This window comes from Aulonocara sp. 'chitande type north' Nkhata Bay, linkage group LG20, assembly GCF_057382095.1.
Source record: "Aulonocara sp. 'chitande type north' Nkhata Bay isolate Kocher_YH1m ecotype deep benthic linkage group LG20, A_spYH_male_GT1.1, whole genome shotgun sequence".
NCBI classification, from domain to species: domain Eukaryota; kingdom Metazoa; phylum Chordata; class Actinopteri; order Cichliformes; family Cichlidae; genus Aulonocara; species Aulonocara sp. 'chitande type north' Nkhata Bay.
The window spans coordinates 24,572,869-24,584,871 of NC_141363.1; the positions used below are offsets into that span (position 1 = coordinate 24,572,869).

Consider the following 12,003-nt stretch of genomic DNA (forward strand, 5'->3'; position numbering starts at 1 on the left):
AAAGGCTGACACAACGCAGTGGCTCTCTGAGGCAGAACTAAACAGGCCCCGAAGCCCTTGTCAAGCCGAGGAGGGCCGGTCAGAATCCAGACTAACACAAAACCCTCTGGGCAGGGGGGCAGAGGGCTACGCCTGGCATAGAGAAAAATATGTCTGAAATACCTACAGTACCTACTGTATGCTTAGTGCTGTTAATACACTCAATGGAATGATGGGGTCAACTGGGTGCTGAGAACCCAAACATTTGAGGGATGGTATGATATGGACAGCACAAAAACAGGACACCATGGAATGCCTTTATTATTACAACATAATTTAAAAACAGGTACTGCATGCGAGTACACTAAGAAGTCAACCGGGCCAAGCTAGTTGGTTTTAATGTATTTGGCACCAATGCCACAATGACTTAGTGAGCAGCTGTGACAAATTAACATAGTTTACAAAGTGTGAATCAAGGACACGTTTGATCATGCACTTAGTCGACAATGTGTGAAGACAAGGTCAGTAGAGGACAATGGATGTGAACTATGAGACAAAACAGACAGACGGTGGACAGATGGACAGACCTGCAGGTCCTCAATACGTCTCTGTAACACATCGAGACTGTTGCTTTTAAACTGATGGAAACCGTGAGAGGGAATAGCCTGAGCAAATGTCAGAACAGGGTAGGACAAAAAAAAGAAGAGGAGGAGACAAACAGAAGGGAGGGAAAAATAAAGTTAAGAGGTCAAAATGCTGAAACAGCCATAAACACTCTGATTACCATCGGCACTGGACTTACCTTGAGGTTTTAGATAGAGATAATACAGAAAGGAATATAAATGCGATTACCGTTTTTAATTAAATGCTGTTCTTTCAGGCATTGGAAAGATGGATATAGCTCACCTGAGGGGGGATTTGTCCTCCATTTTTCAGCCAGGTGAGCTTCGGGGTGGGTGATCCCGATGCTCTGCAGTACAACCTCAATGTGTCACCTTCTTGGACTTCTGTATTTTGAGGACTGACTTGGACTTGAGGTAGGTTGCCTAGACCGCTAGGGTTAGAGTCTAACCAAAGAATGCAACATGACATTCAAAGACACATATTGTGATCACAGGAAACTGGAATCATCTGTTAACTTAGAAAACCACTCTATTCCTAAACCCGAACATTGTATTTTGTCCCCAGATAGTTGTGAGTCCTCAAAATGTTTCTGTGGAAACATGAAATAAAAAGGCATACACACTTAAACACAGTGCATACTTTGGACAAGGAGAGAAACCCGCGCTGTGTGCTCGCCATGCGTGTTTAGGGCCTTGCAGGTGTAGTCTCCCTCATCAGCCGCGTCCACTGAGGTGAAGGTCAGTATGCCACCTCGTATCACTGCTCTCTGACTCATTCGGTTACCTGGACCTCCTGTAGGGATCACACAATTACACTAATGTCACTAATGACAAAATCAAAGCAGTGGGGGTAAGTTTTGTAGATTTCTTTTGCTGGACTAGATTTCCTAGAGACAAACACAACATAGCGGAATCTGGTCTTTCTACTTAAATAACTAGAAATAGCTCAATAAACCCTGCATTAAATAGATTAAGAATGAAATCCAACTTATCATACCAATCCATTCGATGGCAGGGGTTGGGTTTCCAGTTACTGTGCAGTGGAACTCTGCCCTCTGGCCTTGATAGACGTTCAGCACTGAGGGAGTTACAGTGGCCAGAGGCCGGGCCCCCTCTGCAGCTACAGAAGGACACAATTCAGTCAAGCACAGCTCTAAAATCTCGCCAGACCTAACATGGAGAAACAGACCTTCTAAATGAATCATGAATTTTTGTCAGGAGACTACAGCCTCTGCTTGACCATCAGGTTATTTTATTACAAACTGTGGAAATGTTTTTACATGTAAGGGAGTGATCAGACTTAGAGAGAAAGTGATGGCCTGTGCCTCAACCCACTTGGCAGCCTAAATCCCCAGTGCAGACAAAACAGATGAGATGTGGCATGCAGTCCTTGGCAGGGCCTCTGGGTATATTGCTGTCTACGCCAGTTTGGCTAGCTTCTGGACTGTGTATTCGATCCCAGGGTAGCAGACCAAAAGAAAGGGCTCTTTCAGTCGGATGGGAGGAGGCTATGTACTGTAGGCTGAAAACTGGGATTTTTGAAGCCTTGGCTAATCTTTGACTCTCTGACCCCAGTGACACGAACACTCCAGGGCGTTCACTGTGGGACATGAGGCAGGCATGACAGTCTGAACACTGGCTTAGCATCTATGAACTGATTTGATTATGACTATAGATGTATTTTATTATTTGTATTTGTTATGTTTTGTAAATGTCACGTCACAGCAAGAAGGCCGTGGGTATGAATCCTCCGTGTGACCTTTCTATGTGAAGTTTGCATATTCTCCTCATGCTTGCCTGGGTTCTCTCTGGATTCCTCCCACAGTCCAAAGACATGAGGTTTGGCTAACTGGTGATTCTAAATTGTCTGAAGGCGTGAATGTGAATGGTTGTCTGTCTCTGTGTGTTGGCCCACTGACAGACTGGTGACGTGTCTGTCACAGGGCAGACATGGTTGCCCCCCACCCACACATACCTGGATTGGATAAGTGGAACAAAACGGATGGATGGATGTAAATGTCTATGGTAGAATCAGTGCAACATGCAATAACACTTAAAATACCAAAAAAGGAAGAAAACCCACCAAAAAACTACTTCTCACATTATTAACATGGGATCTGTCTTAGCAGTTAGCTTTGGTTTTATCTGCCCAGTTTTTGAGATATAATTCTTCTCATCTTTTTTTACTCTGGTTATACTGTATTACAGTAAAGGTATTTCATTTGCTATTCAAAAAGACTAGCAATATCAGTAGTTCCATTAGTTTGTACTATTTTTTAACTAAATGCCAAGAAACATGTTAACCTGCATGTGTTTAGGAAATATATTGAATAATTTGCTAATTATCACATTTTAAGAAGAGCTCAAAAAGATTGGATGTTTTTATTTAACAAGTTTTAGGGCTATAAAAAATACCTGACACTCTCGGCCTGATGATGGTGCTATGTGAAAGGTTTACTGGTGTTTACAAACAGTTGTGAAAGGATGTGAATATGTGTAGTGCTGCATATTTCATGGCAATCCATAAAGAAGTTGTTGAGGAATTTTATTCAAAAAAACATAAACTGAGCACTGAGTGAGTCTGGAAAATAGTCATGGGAATAAGAGTTATTCTCTGGGCACCACAGATATTATATGGAAATCCATTCTGTTACTCGTTGAGCTAATTCACCTGTGGCCACTGCAGAAAACAACTATCTATAATCACACTAGAATTAAGATACTGCTTTAAGAAACAAATATTTTCTTCATACAGTGTTTGATTGTATGAAGCCACTGCAGTATAGTTTAGCCTAAACACTCACGGTGTTACTTGAAGTACACTTCCATCTGAGTATCTCTTCACACAAATGGAAGTGTGGACTCCAGTCTGCTATGCACATTTAGCTATGATGCAATGGGGTTGTGATGAGATGTATTAAGCACAGTATGATGTTTGAAGCCCAGATGACAGTATAAAAAAAGTTTAGCATGATTCCTGAAACGATAGAGGAAAGTGAAGAGGAAAAGAAGGTAAGGATGAAGTGACATTTCCTATATGACATTCTGTCATATAAAACATGCAAGTACACAACCAGAAAATTAGCTGGACAATTATTATTTTAACAAAACATACTTAATTACTTTGTCCACGTTATATTTCATCTTTTTTGGTCATCTGTAACTAGGACGATAAAGTAACTGAAAGGACTCCAGTGACTGAAAAAAATAGATTTTTAAAAGTCTTTTTCTAAATGATGGAAAGTAGACTCTACATTCACAAAGAGATGCCCATTGGAATGAACATGCACTTTTCCCAGCAGTGATGGATCCAAATGAACCAAAAAAGTCAAGTAGGAACCAGTAACACTCATGTACAATCTTATAAGCCTTAATTCTAAGAAGGACACAAAAAACACATTTTTAGCTCTAAATTCGACTTTTTTGATACTTTTTGAACACCACATAAGAGAGCATGTATGCTCCAGGCTATTATTTATGCAGCGTCTGCAGCTGTTGCTTGGGTGGTTGTACATGGATGTTACCAAATCACTAGCGCATCCATGCTGTGGAAGATTAGAGCATGCATGTAAAGGAGACAGAGAGAGGAGGGTCCTTCTAGGGAACCCTGTAGAAGAAATCATGCTCATGCGGACTTACTATGTCTGCGTCCTTCAAACATTTCATAGGATGTGTAAAACATCTGAGTCTGTGAGGCCTCTGGATATGAGGGAGGGAGGAAGGGATGAAGGGAACAGGTAAACTGACAGGTCAGCTTTCTGAAGTAACGGTGGTTTACCTCGCATCTCCTCAGAGACACTTACATCCGTCCTTGCATGTGAGTCGCCGTAGTTTTTCCCACTCGATTGCAAACATCATCACACACGATGTAAACATGTTAAAAAATCATGGGATTGAATTCAAATGGCACCACTTTGACATTTGTTTTTCCATTTCAGCTTGTGGTTTTTTTAAATTGTTTAAGAATTTGTCACTCGTGGTGCCATTAAATAGCTTCATGCATTCAAATTAATACTTACCTAATACATATTGTGTGAGTCAAGATAGTTTCCGAAATGATGCTTTGAAATTTATCAGTTTTATGCTTATCTAACAATGAGGAAAACCCACTTAGACTTTAAAGTCTGACCACCACATGTGTAACAGACAAAAGAATCATGAAACATACAAACACACAGATACACAGACTCAAAGAGCATCACTATGAGAACTGTTCAGCAACACAAAATTAAGATATACAAAGTAGCCACATGCAGGTTAGTAGCAAGAAGCTGTTTTAAATACAGAAATTTCAGGTGCTAAAAGCCAACATACAGCTTGTGGTCACCCTGAATCTAAAATATATTATAGATGTAAATGAGTGAGGCTGTAAAAAAAAATCTCTTTGTTCTATATGTGATACTTTTAATAACTATTTTTCTTTTAAACATATTTCACAGTTAATATAAATACATTGTAGTGTACATTACATAATTTTGGTGTGTTTTAAAAAGAAAGTAAAAAAAAGGAGAGTAAATTAAAAAATATATTTAAAAGCACATTTGTGTATACATGCTGACATGTAGCCTTTGAATTAATAAGAATGAAAAATAAAGAAATCTACTCAGTCGACTGAAATAAAGCCAAAAGACAACATTTAAAGTTTAACCTGTGAAATTTAAAAGTATTTTTTTTTAGTAAAAATACTTAAAATTGTGTGAATGTAAACAAACATCTTGCCATGTAACTGTGTCCACGTTGCCTTTTTTAAAGGTTCCTTTAAAAAGCCACCCAAAATCTACATTTCTTATATATTTGATTTCATGAAAACATTCTAGGCTAACAAATTTCAGTCAATCACAGAATCAAAAGCACCAACAACATTGACAAAGTGTAAATAAAAAACACAATATACAATTGTAGTTGATTTAATACATGCTTTTTTCTTTTTCTTCTGCAGGTCAGATGAAAAAGTCAGATATTGAAGTTTTTAACCAACAAAAAATTAGAAGTAGCAATCAATACAAAGGTGGACTAACACTAAAGGAATGAAACATTACTATTACAACAGTACAGCACAGTTCAACAGTAAATTTAAACATAGATTTAACCAACTGTGTGACTAGTAGCACCATTTTGTTCAACAACGTTCATCATCAGGATGGTAAGTGGAGTAACAAAGCAGCCAGTAGTTTCATGAAGGGACACTTTAAAAGTTGGGTAACACAAATACTCAAGAGTAGTAGGACTTCTTCCTATTCATCCTTTACAGTGAAGTCCTAGTTGAATGTCAGTCACAGAGTCACTAAGCACACATCGTGGCATCCGCATTTCCCCTCGTCTTATGCACTACGCTACACACACTACACTTAAGCCAGGGAGGAGCATAGGAGCACACCAGAATCCAGCACCCTGCTAGCAAAATGTTTGGCGGCACCAACAAGAAAATCTATGAGTAATCAGGAAGCAACCAGACCACCACCGATTAATTATGAAAAAATAAACCAAAAAACAAACAAACAAGAAGATAAAAATCAGCAGTAGCTTCATCAGAGTGTTGGCAGAAAGCATTGTCCACAAATCACATCTCCAAAAGAGATATGACCTTTGAGTGCCCATTAGTTAATCTGTATGCTTGCCCATGTATATTGTGTGTTATATCTTATGTTCTACAGTTTCAGTTATTACCAAACCCACAAGCTGTATTTCTTCATATATATTCCAGGAAACCACATTAAGAGACACAAAAGACTGTAAGTTAAAAAAAAGCAGAGAAGAGAGCTGATTGATTGGCAGCATGAGGTCAGACATGTCATATATGTGGTAACTGAGAGCAGAGGGCGAAAGCACTGGGAGTTAGAACTGCAAGCGCTTAGGAAGCTGTTAACCCTGAGCTGAATGTTTACATCACACGGCGTGAAACGAAAAGCATGCACTACTGTAAGACGACGGACTGGGGTAATGTGTGAGGATGAGAAAGTATGGTAGTCACAGCTGGTATGGCAGCAAGGCGTGATGGGTAATGGAATGCGGTGCCAAGGATCACGAACCTGGCACGTAGAGGATGGCTCTGCCCTCGTCCATGCCAAACATGTTGGAACCTGTGCAAATGTAGACACCTGCATCCTCAGGCTGGACATTCTGAATTGTTAGGATGCCGTTAAAGTCCATGGCACGGTTGGGAAGTTTCCCATTGCCGCTTCGAGTCCAGACCAGAGTGTAGGCTGGTGACTGTACGTAAGTTAGCAGATAAACATATATGAATCTCACAGGGTATGCGTCTCCAAAACACTGTCTCAGTGTCTCATAAATAAAGGATGAGCCAGCGTTACCTTGCTCTGTGCAGTACAGATGAATTGGACAGTAGACCCGACCCTTATAGTCTGGGATTTGGGCTCTTCAACGATTACCTGGATAGGTTTGGAAGGGACACCTGGTGACAGGGAGAGTTAGATTACATTGACTGTTTAAAAATACTTCAAGTGGATTTCAGAATGCAACACAAGACACCAATTTAAATTTACCACAAAGCCCAAATCCTTTTTTTTCATCATAAAAATCAGTGTTTATTGAACCACAGCTGACATATATTTGGTGTTCTTTAACAGGCAGCATCAGGAAAAACATCTTTCTCTTAATGTGACAGTGATACCCATACACACTTGTGACAACAATTTCAGCGTGGCTCCTGTTAGTGCTGCGCTGGTCTTGGCAGGTGCAGATGTAAACACCGGCATCCTTTGGCTGGACGCTGGTGAAGTACAGCTCGGCTCCTGCACACACAAATTTCGCATTTGCATATATATCATCATTCTACTATACAAGATACGATCATGTCAGTTTAATTTACATTTAGGGTGAAAGGGTTGAATCTTGTACCTTGTCTATGTCTCTCAGCACTGCCGGAGATTGGCTGTCCATCTTCTCTCGACCAGAAGAAATAGTGCGGAGGTGATCCAGACACCTGACACCGCAGAGTGACAGGGTTTCCCTGTGGCACTAGGACTCTCTCTGGATAAATTCTGACTACGAGTGGGGCTGCAACTGGAGGTGCAACGGTCAATATAAACACTCAGGAATTCACTCTGAGAAGAATTTTGTAAGAACAGTCAAAAATTTCATAAATTTCTGAATTATTATGTTTCCTATAGATTTCATGCACAGTTACAGCACAAGGCTTTCATTTATTTTATTGGAAGCATGGAAACGTTACCATCATTTGGACGACACTTCTCTCTTGCCTGTGGGTTTCCAACATATCCAGGAGCACAACTAACAGGCACAGAAAAAAAACCCCGTCTCACAACAGTCCATGGAAAGCAAAAGCACTTTTACAGAAATTCCAGTAGGTGTATTTTCATAAATGATGCATTTCATCTTATTAAGGTTTTTCTGAAATAAACACATGAGGTATTCTCTCTGAGAGTAGCAGTTATCTTACCGTTCACAGTACTGGCCAGTGTAGCCAGGCTGACAGGCAGTACACTGGTAACCTCCATTTCCAAGGCTCTCACAGGTAGGGGAGAACCTGCATAAGTTACACACAAAGTAAAAGTGTTGGTCTAGAAACTCAGTTAACAAGTAATTGGTGTTTACTTGTAATTTTGACTAGACTTAGGGTCCTTTATGGAAGTTATAGTAGTCTTTAAGACTTTGCCTTTTTACAATTGTTTTTCAAAATTATTATTTTCAACAGATTTGGTATTTCATTGCCATGAAACAGCAAAATTATGTTATGGTAAAGTGAAATGTAAGTGCAAAATCAGACACTTTCATCAGGATAATGAAATACGCAGGATTTGATATAAGGCTGTAGTAAACAGGGTAATGTTTCACCAATACTCCAAAATCTACAAGACAGGGTTAATTGCACTGGACAGTTGTCCTGAGCTATAAATAGAGCTGGAATGTAACGTCTTAATATACGTGCCAGAACTTACTGGTTGTCTGGGTCAGTGTGAGGGCAGGCACATGGCTGGCAGTCTTCTGGAGTGCCAACAGTGGGGTCACCAAAGAAACCAGGAGCACACTGCTCACAGAGCTCACCCTGCGTGTTATGTAGGCAGCTCTGGAAGAAGGCAAATACTCTGTTTAGAGATCTTGTCAGGAAGCTTTAATTCAAAGAAAAATACCAATCATTAGCTGATCTGGTGCTTCGTACTGTACAGATGCCGGTCTCCGGGTGACAGGAGTCAGAGTGACCATTGCATTCACAGAGCTCACAGTGACCCAGGTACAAGCCACCACCGGTGCGGGTATAGCCAGGAGCACAGTCCTAAAAATGACACATACTTGATTTAGGCACAATCAGGTAAAAAGGAAAAAGAAAGAAAAATCTGAGAAATTTATTGAAAAAAATATTGACCTGGCAGGAGAGTCCCTGGTATCCAGGTGGGCATCGGCACTGCTCCACCTCGAGGGCCTGTGCCAAGCCGCTGTAGTTGGGCACAGCAACTTCCATGCTGATGTCAGAGATGCTGGAGGAGCGCATCTCTGTGGAGTAGGATGCTCGAATCAGGATGTCATCGAGATCAGCCAGAACCATCATCAGGTGCTCTCTAGTGGCAATCATGCCATCAGGTCGACGCCAATTTTCCTAGTAGGGAGGAAAAAAAATAGGCTAAAGCAATTGGTGTGCATTATGAATAGATTTGAAGAAAAGTGAGTTTTAGCATGTTCAGCTTCAGGAAGATAAGAAAACAAAGGACAGGCTCAGTCGTGGATGGTTTCACTTCAACAAGCCTAAAATTTTCTGTAGTTTTTATCTCTATCTATATATATATAACACAGGCCTATAGTAAAAATTAAAAATATATTTAAATTGGAAAAATCTAACTTGTAATTAAATTGGCTTATAAAATAACTTAACGCTATGAACCACTCACCTCTCTGAAGACGATCTCAAATGTATTCATCTCTCTGCCCTGTTGCCTCCGCTGCCAAGGCTGACGGGCTACCAAGGTGATGTCATTACCCTGAAGGAAAAACACAAGCAGGTGAGCAAATCCTCCTAATGCATATAACAATGGTAGAAAACAGCAAACTTCCCAGAGATACTCACAATAATCTGAACGTCAGCATCATCAAGGAGCGTTCCTCTCGGACCAGCCACATAGGAAATGGTATATTTAAGTTTTCCACCATAGGACCCCACCTAAAGCGTGAAATTTAATGTCAGGTTAATGAGTGTTGCAGTTCTCAAGATAAAAGAGAAATGTGAAACACATTGGTGGCTTCTGAAAGTGAGTTTTTACTGACAACAAGTCCTTTGATAGGAGGATATAAAGGTGTAAACTGATTTTTTTCCAACATGTGAGCATCTTTACATTTTGCAGAGTTGTAAATACATGTAAAAGTGCATTCCCTGAATTTTATCCATGGGAAGGATGTCTAATGGCTTCTGTGATTGTGAAGGTTATTTTTTCCAAGGCCATTAACAAAGAAAGATACCATCAACTTGCTTTATGTATGCTTTTGAAGCCGGAGGCCATAGCAAAGAATGAAAGTCATGACATTGCTGCATCTGCTGCTTTTGTCTCATGTGAGACGTATACTGCCACGCATGTTTTCATCACTTCATCACTTAATTAAGAGAAAATCTAATAACATGATCTCTGACCTTTGCATTACATCTCACTTTACAAAAAGCCAAGCAGTTAAAACTCCAATCATAACATGGCAAAAAGCCCTCACATTTTAATACATAGGAGGAATGTAGGACAGGAAATCAAGAAGCTACACTGAAGGGAAAGGGTGGGGGACAACTGGAAAACTATGGGCATAGGTTTTGTGGACAGGTATGTAGGAATGCTTGAGGATAATAGGAGTGCAATATTTTATGTGACCTCTAAGGGGATGACCAGGAGCGAGCCACGTTTTCACAATTACCTTATCCCCTGTGAACTGCCCTGGAAGCTGCCAGTAGAGCAGATCATCCTGGTGCAAGTTGAAACCTTTGTAGACCAGAAAGTACTGAGAGGCAAAGGAGGAAGGAGAATAAGCCACAGGAAGCGAGCGAGAGTTAAGCAGCAAGATGAAATCACAAGCAAGCAAGCAAGAATTCCAGAAAGTATGCCTGGGAAGTATCGGGGACAAACATAACATGTAACTAAACACTTTGAAGTAGATGTTTTCACGTAGGAGTTTCATTGCTGCCAATCGATAACAGCAGAGCACTTGCACTCTGCCTTGCCTGACAACTAAAACAGCAACTTGCACAGTCAGTAATACGGCAATGACAGCTTAACAAGTGCCTCAATTAGATGGGGATCTAAACCAGACAACAGCATAATGACAGGCCATTATAAAAACCAGTGTTAAGTGGAGAATTACAGTGCACACTGTGACAGCAATGAGTGGGAGTGATTTGCTTAACAACAAAAAATACCTCCATTCCAATTAATCACTAGAATTAAGTCAACTACCCATTCTCTAGTGTTTATGAACTACATGCATTATATTCAGCATTAATGTCGCAAATTATAATTAAGTTTTATTTTAAATATCTGGAAAAAAACAACCCTCAACAAATAAAAAAAGAAAGTTGTTAATTAACTTTAAAGGTTTAAGATTATAATGTACATGAAGTTAGTCACTCAGTCATTCCACTATCTACCTTGCTGGTCCCACCAGTCGTACTATAAGTCTTGCTCACTGTGTTCTTGCTCTGCTGATTCACGGGAGAACCAGGCCCCAAAAAGAAATGCAAGACATCAACATAAGGGTTGCGAAAAATAAACGAAACCTCTTGCAATCTCTGACAGAGTGTACCTGGAGATGAGGAGCATGTCCTGGGGAGTAAGGTTGGGGTCGAGTTGGTCTAACTGAAGCGATACCAGATGGGGAGGGTGGGGGACTCGGGTTACGCAAAGACCAGCGAGAATGAGAGGAAGACGAAGAGGAAGTCGAGACTCGGGAAGTATAGGGAGAAGAGTACGGAGGAAAGGAGGAGGATTTATAGGAGGGAAAAAATGGAGGAGAACCAGCTTGCCCATTGGAGAAATTAGAGAGAAGTGCCCAGACTTCATCATCCAGCTCTCTGACAGCACCCTGAGGGGAAAGTGGTGTACCAGAGACAGGTAATAGGTAACCTGATATATACCCACTCCAAGAGAAGGGGGACCTACCATGGAAACCTTGCTTGACCATCAATAAAAGTGACAAAGTTTATTTAGAAACACCAGGTTATACATGCAATCAGTTTTTATATAGTTACTGTAGATGCTGCCCATGATAGGCTCATTCTATTATTTCCATTCAAACAATGTAGTCACACCAACAAAACACTTAAAAAGTTCTTTCACGTAAGAAACTAAGATTTTGCTATTCATGCCAGAGTTCTCTATAACTCACTCACATGCACACACGCTCATATCTGACGATGTGCTTCTGCTCAGTCCCACTTCACCAAACCCAAGTGTTC

At 40.5% G+C, this 12,003-nt stretch overlaps 1 protein-coding gene across 6 annotated transcripts in view; it reads right to left on the reverse strand.

The window, feature by feature from the left end:
- The window catches only part of hspg2 (heparan sulfate proteoglycan 2), a 96,548-nt gene that overhangs the window by 24,360 nt on the left and 60,185 nt on the right, over positions 1 to 12,003 (reverse strand). For 3 of the 6 annotated variants that reach the window (XM_086278690.1, XM_086278692.1, XM_086278691.1), the window contains exons 37-55: positions 11,352 to 11,630; positions 11,197 to 11,250; positions 10,470 to 10,553; positions 9,643 to 9,735; positions 9,467 to 9,556; positions 8,947 to 9,177; positions 8,743 to 8,856; positions 8,522 to 8,649; positions 8,023 to 8,109; positions 7,795 to 7,853; positions 7,461 to 7,625; positions 7,244 to 7,354; positions 6,914 to 7,014; positions 6,632 to 6,812; positions 4,242 to 4,301; positions 1,600 to 1,722; positions 1,243 to 1,395; positions 886 to 1,046; positions 567 to 644 (exon numbers count right to left, since the gene is read on the reverse strand). In XM_086278690.1, the coding sequence (XP_086134816.1) occupies positions 567 to 644; positions 886 to 1,046; positions 1,243 to 1,395; positions 1,600 to 1,722; positions 4,242 to 4,301; positions 6,632 to 6,812; positions 6,914 to 7,014; positions 7,244 to 7,354; positions 7,461 to 7,625; positions 7,795 to 7,853; positions 8,023 to 8,109; positions 8,522 to 8,649; positions 8,743 to 8,856; positions 8,947 to 9,177; positions 9,467 to 9,556; positions 9,643 to 9,735; positions 10,470 to 10,553; positions 11,197 to 11,250; positions 11,352 to 11,630 (2,352 nt within the window). The remainder of the gene's footprint in view (positions 1 to 566; positions 645 to 885; positions 1,047 to 1,242; positions 1,396 to 1,599; positions 1,723 to 4,241; positions 4,302 to 6,631; positions 6,813 to 6,913; positions 7,015 to 7,243; positions 7,355 to 7,460; positions 7,626 to 7,794; positions 7,854 to 8,022; positions 8,110 to 8,521; positions 8,650 to 8,742; positions 8,857 to 8,946; positions 9,178 to 9,466; positions 9,557 to 9,642; positions 9,736 to 10,469; positions 10,554 to 11,196; positions 11,251 to 11,351; positions 11,631 to 12,003) is intronic. The other 3 variants (XM_086278694.1, XM_086278695.1, XM_086278693.1) reach the window with 2 other exon arrangements.